This window comes from Notolepis coatsorum (assembly GCF_963971535.1).
Source record: "Notolepis coatsorum genome assembly, chromosome: 9".
Taxonomy (NCBI): domain Eukaryota; kingdom Metazoa; phylum Chordata; class Actinopteri; order Aulopiformes; family Paralepididae; genus Notolepis; species Notolepis coatsorum.
Window position 1 is genome coordinate 32,988,212 of NC_140173.1, and position 15,492 is coordinate 33,003,703.

Consider the following 15,492-nt stretch of genomic DNA (forward strand, 5'->3'; position numbering starts at 1 on the left):
CTTTATCCAAAATGTTGTGGTGGATTCATTCTCAAGTGCCTGCTTCAGAGCAGATGATGCTTGCATGTCAATTATTTCAAGTTGCAGGAGACCTTCATCAATGTGAAGTGATGCAAGGAACTCTTGTCCTTTTGTGGAAATAGCAGCTACATTGGCAAATGGGTTGCTCACAAAATGCATCAATTCTCTGGACATGTCAAATTCATCAAATCGACTTGCAAAGTTTTCCCTCAATTTATCAATGAAATCTGTCATTAATTGAGTGACTTTTGGCTAAATTGTGCGTGTTAACGTTGACATGAAAAGAAAAAAGTAAAAAAAAAAAAAAAAATTATTATCATGTAATCTTTGGCGGGCCGGTCAGAATCATCCCGCGGGCCGGATCTGGCCCGCGGGCCGCCAGTTGAATAGCCCTGGTTTAGGTCATCGAACTGTCGCATGAGCTCGTAAATAATTTTTACGGTTTGCTATTTTTGTCGCTAATGCGTTGCTAATGCGTAGAACATTTGCACATATTGCTGCGGTCAAAAATGGTTAGTAAAAGTTAGACGTACGTAGTACCTACTTACTGGTCACATGAGTCTTCAATAACGTTTGGATGGTAATCCATTTTGTGAAGACATTTGTTGAAACAACGTCTTTGTTGACGTTAACGTTGGCAAGCTAAGCATGCATAGCACAACCTGTGTAACGTTAAGTGACTTGTGTTCCACTGGGAAATACTGTTCCATCATTGCATACAACTTGGTTTAATCCAAACGTCCATTTGGAAACTTTGTATTATGAAATAAGACATTCGGCGATATCTCTTGACTATTTTCCCTTCTTGGTGTGTTCAGCTGATACTGTTGGCACGCCCACTACGCAAAGCTTGTGATCCGGTCATGCATCCACTCAACTCGTAAATAATACAGCATCAGGCTATTCTAAAAGTATCGATACTAATAAAATGGAGTATTGAACCATTTTTAACAGCTGGGTAACTCAATACTTTTCTAGTATCGGTGTATCGTGCAACACTATAGTAAATACATTTATTTTGACATTCTGATTTTAGAACTTTCTAAATAAAAGAGTTCATTTATCTGACTGCTTGTATTAATTGATGAAAAAGTAATGTGCAGTAATATAGATTATAAAATTGAGGATGTAATATATAATTATTTTGTGATACATTTTTTTTTATTCCACATATAACAAGACATACCATAATACAATAATAATAATTAAAATAATAATTGAAGGAATAAATGAATAAAATGGCATGACAAATTAAATCATATAAATGATAATAAAATATATTAACAACATATCAATATATATATATATATCTTAATAAATATATAAGTATATATAGAAATAATTGCAATTTTATTATAATTAGTGCTGTCAGGCTATTAAAAAAATTTATCTAATTAATTACAGGATTTGTAATTAATTAATCGCATTTTAATCGCATAACCATTTTATGCCTGATATTCTATAATCATATTTCAAATTGCATGTGTCCAGATGGCAGAATTCAGTACTGTATCTACAAAACCTTCTGTTTAATCATCCATCTATTAATTTGCTTAGATCTTTCAGGTCTAGTCAATTTGAGCATGGTGTTATTCAAAGATAAAAAAAAAATGTATTGATATTCTCATTTGGTTCATTACAATTGACTCAAAATAAGATTTTCATTCAATCAATCACCGCGCAGATTGATTGATTGAATGAAAATGTTATTAACACTTTGATCGCCATGGGTTAAATTCATAATTTACCATCCCTCGCCATCTCTATTTGTCTATGGAGAAGTTCCCCTTCTTTGCAGGGCTATAACTTTTTAAATTCTATTGCTAAATTGCCATTATTATGGCCCATTCAATGTCCTATATGTATTGTTCAGGGTGTAGCAACGTTAAACTTTTTCATTCACATATTCATACTAAAATATGGTCTAAAGTATAAGTATGTTTTTATCGTTTTCTGCAGCTTTCTTCAGAACGTGATTTTATAGCCCTAAATGCATTATATTGATGATCAAATACAGTTTGGTAGGAATCTGTGCGCGATAAAAAAAATTCAACTGGACGTGGTTCTAGAAGTTTCTACATATCATCTGATGATGACCGGATGGGCGGGGGATCGTTTATAATTCCGTGGGCAGCGTTAGATGATTCATCCAGAGTGGGTCATATGTTCATCATAGCAGTTTATATGGAACACGTTAGAATATAACGCTGAATCTTACCGTGGCTTCCTCGCGCCGCTGGCAGATGAGCGTGGAACAGAATTTTTTCTATTATGGGATGGAGAAATGCCGATCCATTTCCAGGTTGTATAATAGTATATACGTCCAAATCATGTTGTTTTTTCGAGTTATTTGCACCGATCGATGTTCACTGTGTCAAGACGGAGTCTCTCTAACGATAGCGAGTGCCCGGACCACATATGGATGAGCACTACCGGTTCAAAGGCTCATTTCCGGTTGGCGATCTGCCGATCGGCTACCAGATGGCGCTCTTGAACCGCTAGAGAGTTGAGTGTAGCTTTGCAGTGTGTCTCAGGGCTCCGGAGGGGAAATATGATTTCGCTCACAGATTTTTGAAATATTGACATCAAAGACGAGTTACGGCGTCTTCGGCAGAATGAGCATGGCTAGGAATGACGTCTTAACTCGTCCCCGGCGATCATAGTGTTAACAGATTGCAGAATGGGTACAATACAGTACGGCTCAATACACACAATTGTTAAGGGCATGCAGACCAGAGAAAGACTTTCGTCTTGTTTACATCAGGGTCCCCCATTTTCAATTCATAATGAATTGTAAGTAAGGGTACAACTTGCACCGTGCAATCCATTCTTTGTGGATCTAGCCCACAGTATTTCTGACACTGGGAATACATTCCCTGAGATTCATAGATGTCCCTAGAATCAGATACCAAGAACATGCAAATGGACCATATTAAAAAAAAGTCTGTAAATGTGTATTCTACATTCTCATGGGATGAATGAGATACAAAAAAAAACTATAAAAAAAAACATATTTGTTTTGTAATTAACACTTTGGCTGCCATGGGTTAAATTCATGATATACCATAGATTGCCAGCTCTATTTGTCTATGGAGAAAGTCCCCTTCTTTGCAGGGCTATAACTTTTTAAATTCTATTGCTACATTGCCATTATTAGGGCCCATTCAAAGTCCTATATGTATTGTTCATTGTGTAGCAACGTTAAACTTTTTCATTCACATATTCATAGTAAAGTATGGTCTAATGTATAAGTATGTTTTCATCTCTTTCTGCAGCTTTCTCCAGAACGTGATATATAGCCCCAAATGCATTATATTGATGATGAAATACAGTTTGATGGCAATCAGCGCGATATAAAAAATTCCAACTAGACGTACTTCTAGAAGTTACTACACGTCATCTGATGTTGACCGGATGGGCGAGGGGGCGTTTATAATTCCGTGGGCAGCGTTATACCAATCATCTAATGTGGGTCAAATGTTGATAATAGCAGTTAGTATCGAAGACGGTAACGTTACACGCTAAAACTCACCCCAGTCTCCGCGCGCCGTTGGGCGATCATCGTAGAGTAGAAATTGTATCATTATGGGATGGCGATTTACCCGGTCCATCTCCAGCTTGTATAATGGTATATACGTCCAAATCATGTTGTTTATCGAGTTATTGGCAATCGATCGCCATGTAGTGTGACGAGCCAGAGTCCTGGGACATGTACCGAGTGCCCGGAAGTAATACGGCCGTCCAGCAAAACCTCTACTGCGCTTCCTGTTAAGCGATTGCGCCGATCGGCCACCAGATGGCGCTCCTGAACCGCCAGAGAGCTCAGTGGGTCCTCCTGGTGGATCTCAGGCCAGCGGAGGGGAAATATTAATCCGATTCCAGATTTTTGAAATATTGATATTAAAGACGCTGTAAAGCGTCCTCGGCAACTTGAGCATGGCCGGGAATGACGCTTTAACACGGCTCCTGGCAGCCAAAGTGTTAATTTTGAGTAAATTTTCATAACGCGATAATTTGCTGTGTAATTAATTAATCTAATTAACGTGATAAACTGACAGCCCTAATTATAATAATACAATTATAATGCTAAAAGACATTTCTTCCCAGCTCTAGTTTTGAGAGGGGGGTGATTGTTTGAAATGCCACTGTGTGGATCTGGCACTTTTTCAGATATGGTTTAATTTCACATGCATTTGTTACATAGTCACTTGTCTAGTATGACATTGGTTCATCTGTCCCTGTGTTGTTGGTTCATTTAGCTTCATCTGTCCCTGTGTTGTTGGTTCATTTAGCTTCATCTGTCCCTGTGTTGTTGGTTCATTTAGCTTCATCTGTCCCTGTGTTGTTGGTTCATTTAGCTTCATCTGTCCCTGTGTTGTTGGTTCATTTAGCTTCATCTGTCCGTGTTGTTGGTTCATTTAGCTTCATCTGTCCCTGTGTTGTTGGTTCATTTAGCTTCATCTGTCCCTGTGTTGTTGGTTCATTTAGCTTAATCTGTCCCTGTGTTGTTGGTTCATTTAGCTTCATCTGTCCCTGTGTTGTTGGTGGTTCATTTAGCTTCATCTGTCCCTGTGTTGTTGGTTCATTTAGCTTCATCTGTCCCTGTGTTGTTGGTTCATTTAGCTTCATCTGTCCCTGTGTTGTTGGTGGTTCATTTAGCTTCATCTGTCCCTGTGTTGTTGGTTCATTTAGCTTCATCTGTCCGTGTTGTTGGTTCATTTAGCTTCATCTGTCCCTGTGTTGTTGGTTCATTTAGCTTCATCTGTCCCTCATTGTTGGTTAATTTAGCTTCATCTGTCCCTGTGTTGTTGGTTCATTTAGCTTCATCTGTCCCTGTGTTGTTGGTGGTTAATTTAGCTTCATCTGTCCCTGTGTTGTTGGTTCATTTAGCTTCATCTGTCCCTGTGTTGTTGGTTCATTTAGCTTCATCTGTCCGTGTTGTTGGTTCATTTAGCTTCATCTGTCCCTGTGGTGTTGGTTCATTTAGCTTCATCTGTCCGTGTTGTTGGTTCATTTAGCTTCATCTGTCCGTGTTGTTGGTTCATTTAGCTTCATCTGTCCCTGTGTTGTTGGTTCATTTAGCTTCATCTGTCCGTGTTGTTGGTTAATTTAGCTTCATCTGTCCCTGTGTTGTTGGTTCATTTAGCTTCATCTGTCCCTGTGTTGTTGGTTCAATTAGCTTCCTCTGTCCCTGTGTTGTTGGTTCATTTAGCTTCATCTGTCCCTGTGTTGTTGGTTCATTTAGCTTCATCTGTCCGTGTTGTTGGTCCATTTAGCTTCATCTGTCCCTGTGTTGTTGGTTCATTTAGCTTCATCTGTCCCTGTGTTGTTGGTTCATTTAGCTTCATCTGTCCCTGTGTTGTTTGTTCATTTAGCTTCATCTGTCCCTGTGTTGTTGGTTCATTTAGCTTCATCTGTCCCTGTGTTGTTGGTTCATTTAGCTTCATCTGTCCGTGTTGTTGGTCCATTTAGCTTCATCTGTCCCTGTGTTGTTGGTTCATTTAGCTTCATCTGTCCCTGTGTTGTTGGTTCATTTAGCTTCATCTGTCCCTGTGTTGTTTGTTCATTTAGCTTCATCTGTCCCTGTGTTGTTGGTGGTTCATTTAGCTTCATCTGTCCCTGTGTTGGTGGTTCATTTAGCTTCATCTGTCCCTGTGTTGTTGGTTCATTTAGCTTCATCTGTCCCTGTGTTGTGTTTTGTAGAGATGCTGTCTCGCTCAGCCGACGAGGGTGTTCCAGACCTTGTGACAGTGATGAGGAACTTGTCCACGGACACCATCCTCAATTTACCACCAGGGGGAGGCCTCGCCAGCAAGTACGACTCATTACCAACTTACACACATTAGGGCTGACCCCTATTAGTCGACTAATCGGTCGAAAGGAGCCGTAGTCGACTGGCCAACCTCTTAGTCGAATATATATATTTTTTTAAATTTAATTTTTTTTTATTATTATTATTATTTTTTATCTTTTCCAAAAGAAAAGAGGCCTAGAAGCGTGGCTAACGCTAATGGCACGCATACCAGAGGCTAACTGCCTACGAAAACAGGCACAGAGGCACTGAAAGAGGATTTCACCCATCTAATGAACACACTAGACTAGACAAATATCAAGATGTATCCATTAGTGGACCAATTGCATGCTTTTGCAGAGGACAAGAAGCCTTCAGTCGACTCCTTCAGACATTAAGCACCCCCACAGCCCAAATGGAATGATGATTTTTTTTTCTTCTTTTTTTTTAATATTATACTTTTTTTTGTCTACCAATAGTCTACTAACGGCAAATTTTGGCCAATCATAGTCGACCATCCAAATCCTTAGTCGGGGACAGCCCTAACACACATACAATGCGAGGTGGGGCTAGGCGGAAGAATTAACAACAGTGCCGCACTCCTACACAGAGCTGCCTGTACGTCACACAGCCTGAAACACACTCCTACACAGAGCTGCCTGTACGTCACACAGCCTGAAACACACTGCTACACAGAGCTGCCTGTACGTCACACAGCCTGAAACACACTCCTACACAGAGCTGCCTGTACGTCACACAGCCTGAAACACACTCCTACACAGAGCTGCCTGTACGTCACACAGCCTGAAACACACTGCTACACAGAGCTGCCTGTACGTCACACAGCCTGAAACACACTCCTACACAGAGCTGCCTGTACGTCACACAGCCTGAAACACACTCCTACACAGAGCTGCCTGTACGTCACACAGCCTGAAACACACTCCTACACAGAGCTGCCTCTACGCCTGTACGTCACACAGCCTGAAACGCACTGCTACACAGAGCTGCCTCTACACCTGTACGTCACACAGCCTGAAACACACTCCTACACAGAGCTGCCTCTACGCCTGTACGTCACACAGCCTGAAACACACTGCTACACAGAGCTGCCTCTACGCCTGTACGTCACACAGCCTGAAACACACTCCTACACAGAGCTGCCTCTACGCCTGTACGTCACACAGCCTGAAACACACTGCTACACAGAGCTGCCTGTACGTCACACAGCCTGAAACACACTCCTACACAGAGCTGCCTGTACGTCACACAGCCTGAAACGCACTGCTACACAGAGCTGCCTCTACACCTGTACGTCACACAGCCTGAAACACACTCCTACACAGAGCTGCCTGTACGTCACACAGCCTGAAACACACTCCTACACAGAGCTGCCTCTACGTCACACAGCCTGAAACACACTCCTACACAGAGCTGCCTCTACGTCACACAGCCTGAAACACAGTCCTACACAGAGCTGCCTCTACGCCTGTACGTCACACAGCCTGAAACACACTCTACACAGAGCTGCCTGTACGTCACACAGTCTGAAACACACTCTACACAGAGCTGCCTGTACGTCACACAGCCTGAAACACACTCCTACACAGAGCTGCCTGTACGTCACACAGCCTGAAACACACTCCTACACAGAGCTGCCTGTACGTCACACAGCCTGAAACACACTCCTACACAGAGCTGCCTCTACGCCTGTACGTCACACAGCCTGAAACACACTCCTACACAGAGCTGCCTGTACGTCACACAGCCTGAAACACACTCCTACACAGAGCTGCCTGTACGTCACACAGCCTGAAACACACTCCTACACAGAGCTGCCTCTACGTCACACAGCCTGAAACACACTCCTACACAGAGATGTCTCTACGAGTGTATGTCACACAGCCTGAGAATGAGAATGAGAATAGGACCTAGCAATGCAGAGATTTTGTTGCTCGACACACTGGGTCAGAAAAAGTCACACAGCTTTATCATTAAGTCAGTGGAACACAATAATAAAAAAACTGCACCAAATTGAGCCAAATTACAATACAATTCCAACATATTTTGTTGAATAAACTTTTGATAGGCTAGGCTGATCATATTGTAATGACATTTCAGGGCTGGTGGAGAATATTGAATTTGATATGGGAAAGTTTCACAATACAATATGCAAATTATCTTTGGATTTGCTCATTATTACCATAATATATGCATATTGACATTACAAACATTGTTGGGGAATATTTAATCAATGCATTCATGATTATTATGCATAAAACTACAGCAGTGGATGTAGAGATTACAAATGTAACATATTCGCCAACATGGACTACATTTATTTGGACTGTATTTATATAACTCTTTTATACAAATTGCTTTACAACTTATGTCTCGCATTCACCCATTCATTCACACATTCACACACCGATGGCGGAGGCAACCATACAAGGTGCCAACTAGGGATGCTCGATATTGGCTTTTTTACCTATACCGATATTGTCCAACTCTTAATTTCCGATACCGATATCAACCGATACCGATATATGCAGGGTTCCCCCCCAAAACATTATGCATACTTTTGACAATAATTAAAATCAGAATTAGTTCTTACTTGCTTGCCTGGGTAAATAAAGGTTATAGAAATGTAAAAAAATAAATAAAAAAACTTTTTTTTTAAACCGATACCGATATCACATTTTAATGTTTAATTCTCACCCCCTCTAACCATCTAACCTCACCCCCCCTAACCTCACCCCCTCTAACCCTGGCTCTAACCTCACCCCCTCTAACCCCCTAACCTCACCCCCTCTAACCCCCTAACCTCACCCCCTCTAACCCTGGCTCTAACCTCACCCCCTCTAACCCCCTAACCTCACCCCCTCTAACCCCCTAACCTCACCCCCTCTAACCCCCTAACCTCACCCCCTCTAACCATCTAACCTCACCCCCTCTAACCATCTAACCTCACCCCCTCTAACCATCTAACCTCACCCCCTCTAACCATCTAACCTCACCCCCTCTAACCTCCTTGTTATTCCCTCCATCTGTCCACTGCAGCCTCTACTCTGTCCAACTCTTGGATAGATGCATGATTACACATGTGTACAATTCTCAGTCTCACCATGCTTGCGTGTGTGTGTGTGTGTGTGTGTGTGTGTGTGTGTGTGTGTGTGTGTGTGTGTGTGTGTGTGTGTGTGTGTGTGTGTGTGTGTGTGTGTGTGTGTGTGTGTGTGTGTGTGTGTGTGTGTGTGTGTGTGTGTGTGTGTGTGTGTGTGTGTGTGTGTGTGTGTGTGTGTGTGTGTGTGTGTGTGTGTGTGTGTGTGTGTGTGTGTGTGTGTGTGTGTGTGTGTGTGTGTGTGTTCCCCCACCAGACGCAGTGTTATTGAAGCAGTGTATCAGCGTCTGAATCCACACAGGGAGGAGGATGGGGTGAGTAGCTCTCACACACTCTAACACAAACACTCCTACTTACACTGATTCCACCGTGATGTCATTGTCCCATTTGTTTAAAGGCCATGTGAAATATTTCCCTATTTCCTCCTCGTCGATGCTGTTGTCGAAGGGTAGAGTTGTTTCTCAAAAAAGGAAAAGTGACTATAGCTCGGTTAACCGTCTGTAGTGTGGTTGTGAGAGGGTTAACCTTCTGTAGTCTGGTAGTGAAAGGGTTAACCTTCTGTAGTGTGGTTGTGAAAGGGTTAACCTTCTGTATTGTCACAGTGAAAAGGGTTAACCGTTTGGTAGTGTGGTAGTGAAAGGGTTAACCTTCTGTATTGTCGCAGTGAAAAGCGTTAACTGTTTGGTAGTGTGGTAGTGAAAGGGTTAACACAAATGCATCTGTAGGCGCTGTGGTCGTTAAGAAATGAATGAAAACATGGTTAGGGGAAGTAATCAAAAGTACTTATGGTCACAGGAGTCTTCAGAGAGAGAGAGAAATAAGTGTGAAAATGGCACTGAAACACTGCATTCATATTTCCAATAGTTTAACAATCTCAACCTAAAGAAACCTAATATGTTGTAATTTTCACTCGGATAAAACACTAGAGCATTTATAATATCATAAAGGCGTATAGACCTATTTCTATTAGGTCTGACAGTTGACTGCATTGAGTTTCATTCCACCGGTCGCCCTAATGTTGTTGAAGGAGAAGGAGATGGAGGGAGAGATAGTGGGGGGGGGGGGGGGCAGAGAAGAAATGTGGCTGATAGCATTTTATTGGTAATCTCATATAGTGATAATTGGATGATCTGATTCTGGAGCACCAAAATACATTACAAGTATACTCGGAAAAGTACATTCTTTTAACACACTAAATATACCAATAAATATACACTTTCAGTATGGAAAGAATTCACACATTTCGGACACATTTCTTTTTATTATCCTATTGATTGCCGTGCATTATCAAACATCATATGGCAGCCATTTTAAGGTCTACCGCTCAAATGACGTAGGGTTGAGTTTGCCAGGATCCAGTCCCCTGAATCACAAAGATTTTGCCCAACCCACTTTCAGTTCCGCGTTCGGGATCCGCGATCTGATTGGCCACTGACGTTTCTCTCAGCGCCAATCGCGTTACGCCTAGTTCTCAGTGCGGTAAGTTTTCAGTCACTTTCAATTGGGGTTGGGTTAGGCGTAACGCGATTGGCGCTGAGAGAAACGTCAGTGGCCAATCAGATCGCGGATCCCGAAGGCGGGACTGAAAGTGGGTTGGGCAAAATCTTTACGCGTCCCATTCTCGTGAACACTATATCTCTCGAATGCCTGGAGGGAATTTCTTCAAATTTAGCCCAAATGTCCACTCAATACAGACTACTTCTTTCTACTACTTTGGTCTAGGTTAGCTACGCCCCCCATGCTTAACACTTTCCGTGCCACGGGTCCGGTGCCCCAGAACCCTGTTGCATATGGCCGTCGCTTATCAATGACTTGTTTGCAGTCAACATTGTCGAAACGGATTGTTTTTTAATCGGTTCATTTCCGTTTTATACCATTTTGAAAAACTCGTTTTTTGAAAGTTTCAGGAAAATATAAAGATTCTGTGATAATCGCCCTTTACTGGAATATACTGGAATACACAAAAAACATCGTAATTTTTCGGCCTATTTATGAATAGTTTTCAAATAAACGCTAGATTATCGATAGTATATGTGTATTTATGCACGCTATAGAAGCAGGCTGAAAAATCGATTATCCATTTCCTGATCAGCACACACACACGCACATAGGGCCCACGTTGATATCTCTGTGAAAAAAGCTCTGATTATCCTAAGACTGGTAAAATAGATTCCATACCTCAGATCAGATGTTCTCCAAAAAGATTATTCCAATTCCTGATCGCCATTCCAAATATCGATCGCGTTTATTGATCCAACGCTTGGTGGTCGAAACACCGATTCCACGCTGTTCTGATGGTCCACAATGAATCCGATCGGCTCGAGTTACATGCCTGAGAAGTCAAATGTGGAAGCAGGATTTTCCCCCCCATGCATTTAATTCAATCCAATCCAAAGGGGTGCAGTACCACAGGGAGAGACGATAGGGGGCGGTATTTTCCCAATGGAGCTCAGAGAGAATTTGCAGTGGTAACGTGAGGCTAGATTGATGAAATATGAATGGAAATCAAAATCACGAATACATTTTTTTAAAAGATCTCTCGTCGTTGGCACCCAACGGTCGGTATGAACTAACGAGAAATCTCGTCGTTGGCACTCAAAGTGTTAACCACTGCCTCTATGCATAAGCACCGGCCCTTTCATATTTCATGATATGTTTGTTTTGTAGAGACATATGGGAGTTGTTATTGAACTCAGTACAGACTACTTCTTTCATTGGTCTAAGGCCAGGGTTACACGACAGGAAAACGGCGACGTTGCATTTTCAAATGATTTCGTTTGCACGTCCAAGTCTAATGGCGACAGCGTTTTAGCTGGCATTTTAGCGGGCCCAGCGGCAGCGCTCAAAAGGGGTTTTCGTTGTCAAAAGTCCCTTGGAACGGTGCCATCTAACCTAAGTCTAAGTCAACGACGCTCTCATGCTTAAGCCCTGCCTCTACACTTAAGCCACACCCCCTTTCATATTTCGTTAACTATTTGTCATACAGACTCACGGGTGGCGTCATTGGACTCAGCAGGAACATCAGCTTACATTGGTTTGCCCCGCCCCCTAAGCGTAAGCCCCGTCTCCTTATGTATCGCCAGAGACTTGCGGCAGTTTGCACCTCCTACTCTATGTTAGTCCCTCCTACTCTGTTAGCCCCTCCTACTCCATGTTAGTCCCTCCTACTCTATGTTAGTCCCTCCTACTCTATGTCCCTCCTACTCTATGTCCCTCCTACTCTATGTCCCTCCTACTCTGTTAGCCCCTCCTACTCTATGTTAGCCCCTCCTACTCTATGGTAGCCCATCCTACTCTATATTAGCCCCTCCTACTCTATGGTAGCCCATCCTACTCTATGTTAGCCCCTCCTACTCTATCTTTGCCCCTCCTAGCCTCCACTGGTTACTGGTTGGCGGAGGCATACAACCACAAAGGCAGTATTTCTTTCTAAAATAACTCTTTATGATTCAGTTCAGACAATTCAGAATCGCTTGATTTGAATAATATATAATGAAGCTATTCAGGGGGCTGCTTCCAGGCTGGAGCTGAGACTTGGGAATGACCGCTGCTATATCAATTCAAGTTCTATGAACCTTAGCCTTCAGAAATGGCATACGTCTCCACACACACACACACACACACACGCACACACACACACACACACACACACACACACACACACACACACACACACACGTCACACACACACACACACACACACATGCTGCATATAGTTGTCTAACTGTGTTCACCCTCTGATTAATGCAGCCTTCCTGTTTCATTTGGTAAGTGACCACATACCTGTTACCTCACCCCTCTCTACCCCCCTACACACACACGCACACGCACACACATATTGTGCACACACATACAGGCATGTAAGTGACCTCGTATATAAGTTAGGGCTGGGCGATTAATCGATTGTATCGATTAATTCGAATGAATGATTTAGGACGATTTTGAAAAATTTCAATCCATTTTCAAACAATATATATATATTTTACAAAAAGTGAAGTTAGATTTGCACTTTATTAATCCCAATAGGGACATTCATCTTTGTTTGATCAAGAGTACCCTTTACCTTTATTATTATTTTTTTTTTTTAAGTGAAGATTGGTGAAAGTTAGGTTTGCACTTCAATCCCAATAGGGAAATTCATCTTAGTTTGATCATTTTTCTGTGTCAAATAAAAACAAAGTTTATTCGAATGATTTCCTTGGCGTTTCTAGTTTTCAAGAGAAAAATAAATCTATTAAAATCGGAAATCTGATTTATTTTTTTTAAATCAAGAGATTTTATTTTTAGGCCATATCTCCCAGCCCTAATATAAGTATTGTATCACCCCTCTCTATCCGCACCCCTACACACACATACATTTATATATATACACACACACACAGACACACACACAGGCATGTCAGTGATCATCTAATATGCTTCTATAATGACCTCCCTTCCTCTTCCTCACTTCTCAGTCAGTTTGTCCTCCTCCTCACTCTATCTACTCTAAAGTGTGTGTGTGTGTGTGTGTGTGTGTGTGTGTGTGTGTGTGTGTGTGTGTGTGTGTGTGTGTGTGTGTGTGTGTGTGTGTGTGTGTGTGTGTGTGTGTGTGTGTGTGTGTGTGTGTGTGTGTGTGTGTGTGTGTGTGTGTGTGTGTGTGTGTGTGTGTGTGTGTGTGTGTGTGTGTGTGTGTGTGTGTGTGTGTGTGTGTGTGTGAACAAGGCTAAGGATGAGTGTATGTTCCTCTTGAGTCTGTCTGTCTCTTCCATTTGACACATACCTGCATGTACCACGCTCTCTCTCTCTCTCTCCGGCTCTCTCTCTCCCTCTCTCTCTTTCTACAGTTGCACGCAAGAGTTAAAAATGTTAAGGGGAAGTTCACTCAAAATAATATCAAAGTGCTATCTATCAATTCAATTAAATTTAATTAAAATTGCTTTATTGGCATGACGTAACATCCAGATTGTTTCCGTGTGATTTTTGGAGATATCTGCTGTGATGTCTGTCGTGTCACTCCAGTACAGTGGCTTCATACATACAGTTTAATTTAGGAACCATTCCCTACCAAGGTACACCCCCCATATATTATTATTATTATTATTATTATTATTATTATTATTATTATTATTATTGTTATTGTTATTGTTATTGTTATTGTTATTGTTATTATTATTATTGTTATGTTATTACTATCAGTATTTTATTATTATATTATCATAGTATTATTATTATTATTATTATTATTATTATTATTATTATTGTTATTATGGGGGTACGTGTATTTCGGTAGTAAATAGTTGCTAAATCCTATCTATTGTATTGGAGTGATAGCAGATATCTCTCTACGCCAGATATCTTCAAAACTCTGCAAATTATATGAACTATCTGGATGGATGGATAGCACTCTGGCAAAAGGAAAAATATGTTTGTTTTTCTTTTAAATGTTTGGGTGAACCGCTCCTTTAAGAGTCGGCCTTTTATTTATTTATCTTGGTCCGTCGTGTTTCCCTGTCGTCTCACACGAAGCTGAGGCGGCCTCGGACCCTCCCCCCCTCCGCTTCTTAACGGACCAGACCAGTCTTTGTGACATGTTGGCTTTAAGTCATTCTTCTTAACGGACCAGACCAGTCTTTGTGACATGTTGGCTTTAAGTCATTCTTGTCTTGATATAAAAATTACTTGGAACCCAGTCAACCCAATAAATAAATAAATAACTGATTGGATTGGAGGAGTGACCTGGTCTCTAACAATGTGTCCTCTTCTCTCCCCCCACCTCCCATTCACCCTATATCCCTCTTTCCTCCTCCCTTCTCTTCTCCTCCTTTCTCTTCTCTCCTCTCTTCTCCTCTGTACCGGTCTTCTCTGAACACTCTTCCTCTCCTATTTTCTCTTCTTCCCCTCATTTCTCTCATCTTATCTCTCTCCCTTCCCTCCTCTCTCTCTTCTCTCTCTATCCTTCCCCTCTCTTTCTCCCTCCCTCTTCTCTCTCTCTCATCGTCTCTATCTTCTCTGTCCCTGCGCTCTCTCTCTCTCTCTCTCTCTCTCTCTCTCTCTCTCTCTCTCTCTCTCTCTCTCTCTCTCTCTCCTGACTCCTACAGAATGGAGCTGACTTGGAGGACCCGTGGTAGCCGTCCAGCTCAACTGCCCGATCCCAGATAACAGCACCGACCCAGGATGTGTGTCTCCACCCCCCCCCCCCCCCCCCCCCACACCGAGATCACATCCACGCTCACCTGTTATTGATTTCCCTCGCCGTCTTACCTGCTGCGCAGAGAGATCAATCGGAACAGGAAAACTCCACAGAACGCAACCCGACCCAGAGGATTACAACATGGATCTAGATTTTTTTTTTTTTTTCTAAAATGGATAGGAGGAGGAGGAGGAGGGTGGGAGGAAGTTGTTCGTATGACAAGAGCAAGGGATTGATGCCCCCCCTCCCCTCTGTGCTTTGTGGTTTTGCTTTCTTTGTGGTGATTGTTGTTAGTCGTAGTGAACTGAACTGAGCCACAGAGGCAGCCCCTCTCTCTGGACGCCTGCGGTGCCTTGCTCAATTACCAGTGGCAGGAGGGGAGTAGTACCT

The 15,492-nt window shown here is 42.2% G+C and overlaps 1 protein-coding gene across 1 annotated transcript in view; it reads left to right on the plus strand.

Moving 5' to 3' along the window:
- Positions 1–15,040, plus strand: part of ppm1ba (protein phosphatase, Mg2+/Mn2+ dependent, 1Ba) — a gene marked incomplete at its 3' end in the record, with an annotated part of 55,720 nt that extends 40,680 nt beyond the window's left edge. Inside the window, exons 4-6 of the mRNA XM_084321054.1 lie at positions 5,725–5,836; positions 9,187–9,244; positions 15,011–15,040. Coding sequence (XP_084177180.1) covers positions 5,725–5,836; positions 9,187–9,244; positions 15,011–15,040 — 200 coding nt within the window. The remainder of the gene's footprint in view (positions 1–5,724; positions 5,837–9,186; positions 9,245–15,010) is intronic.
- Between the last annotated feature and the right edge of the window lie 452 nt (positions 15,041–15,492).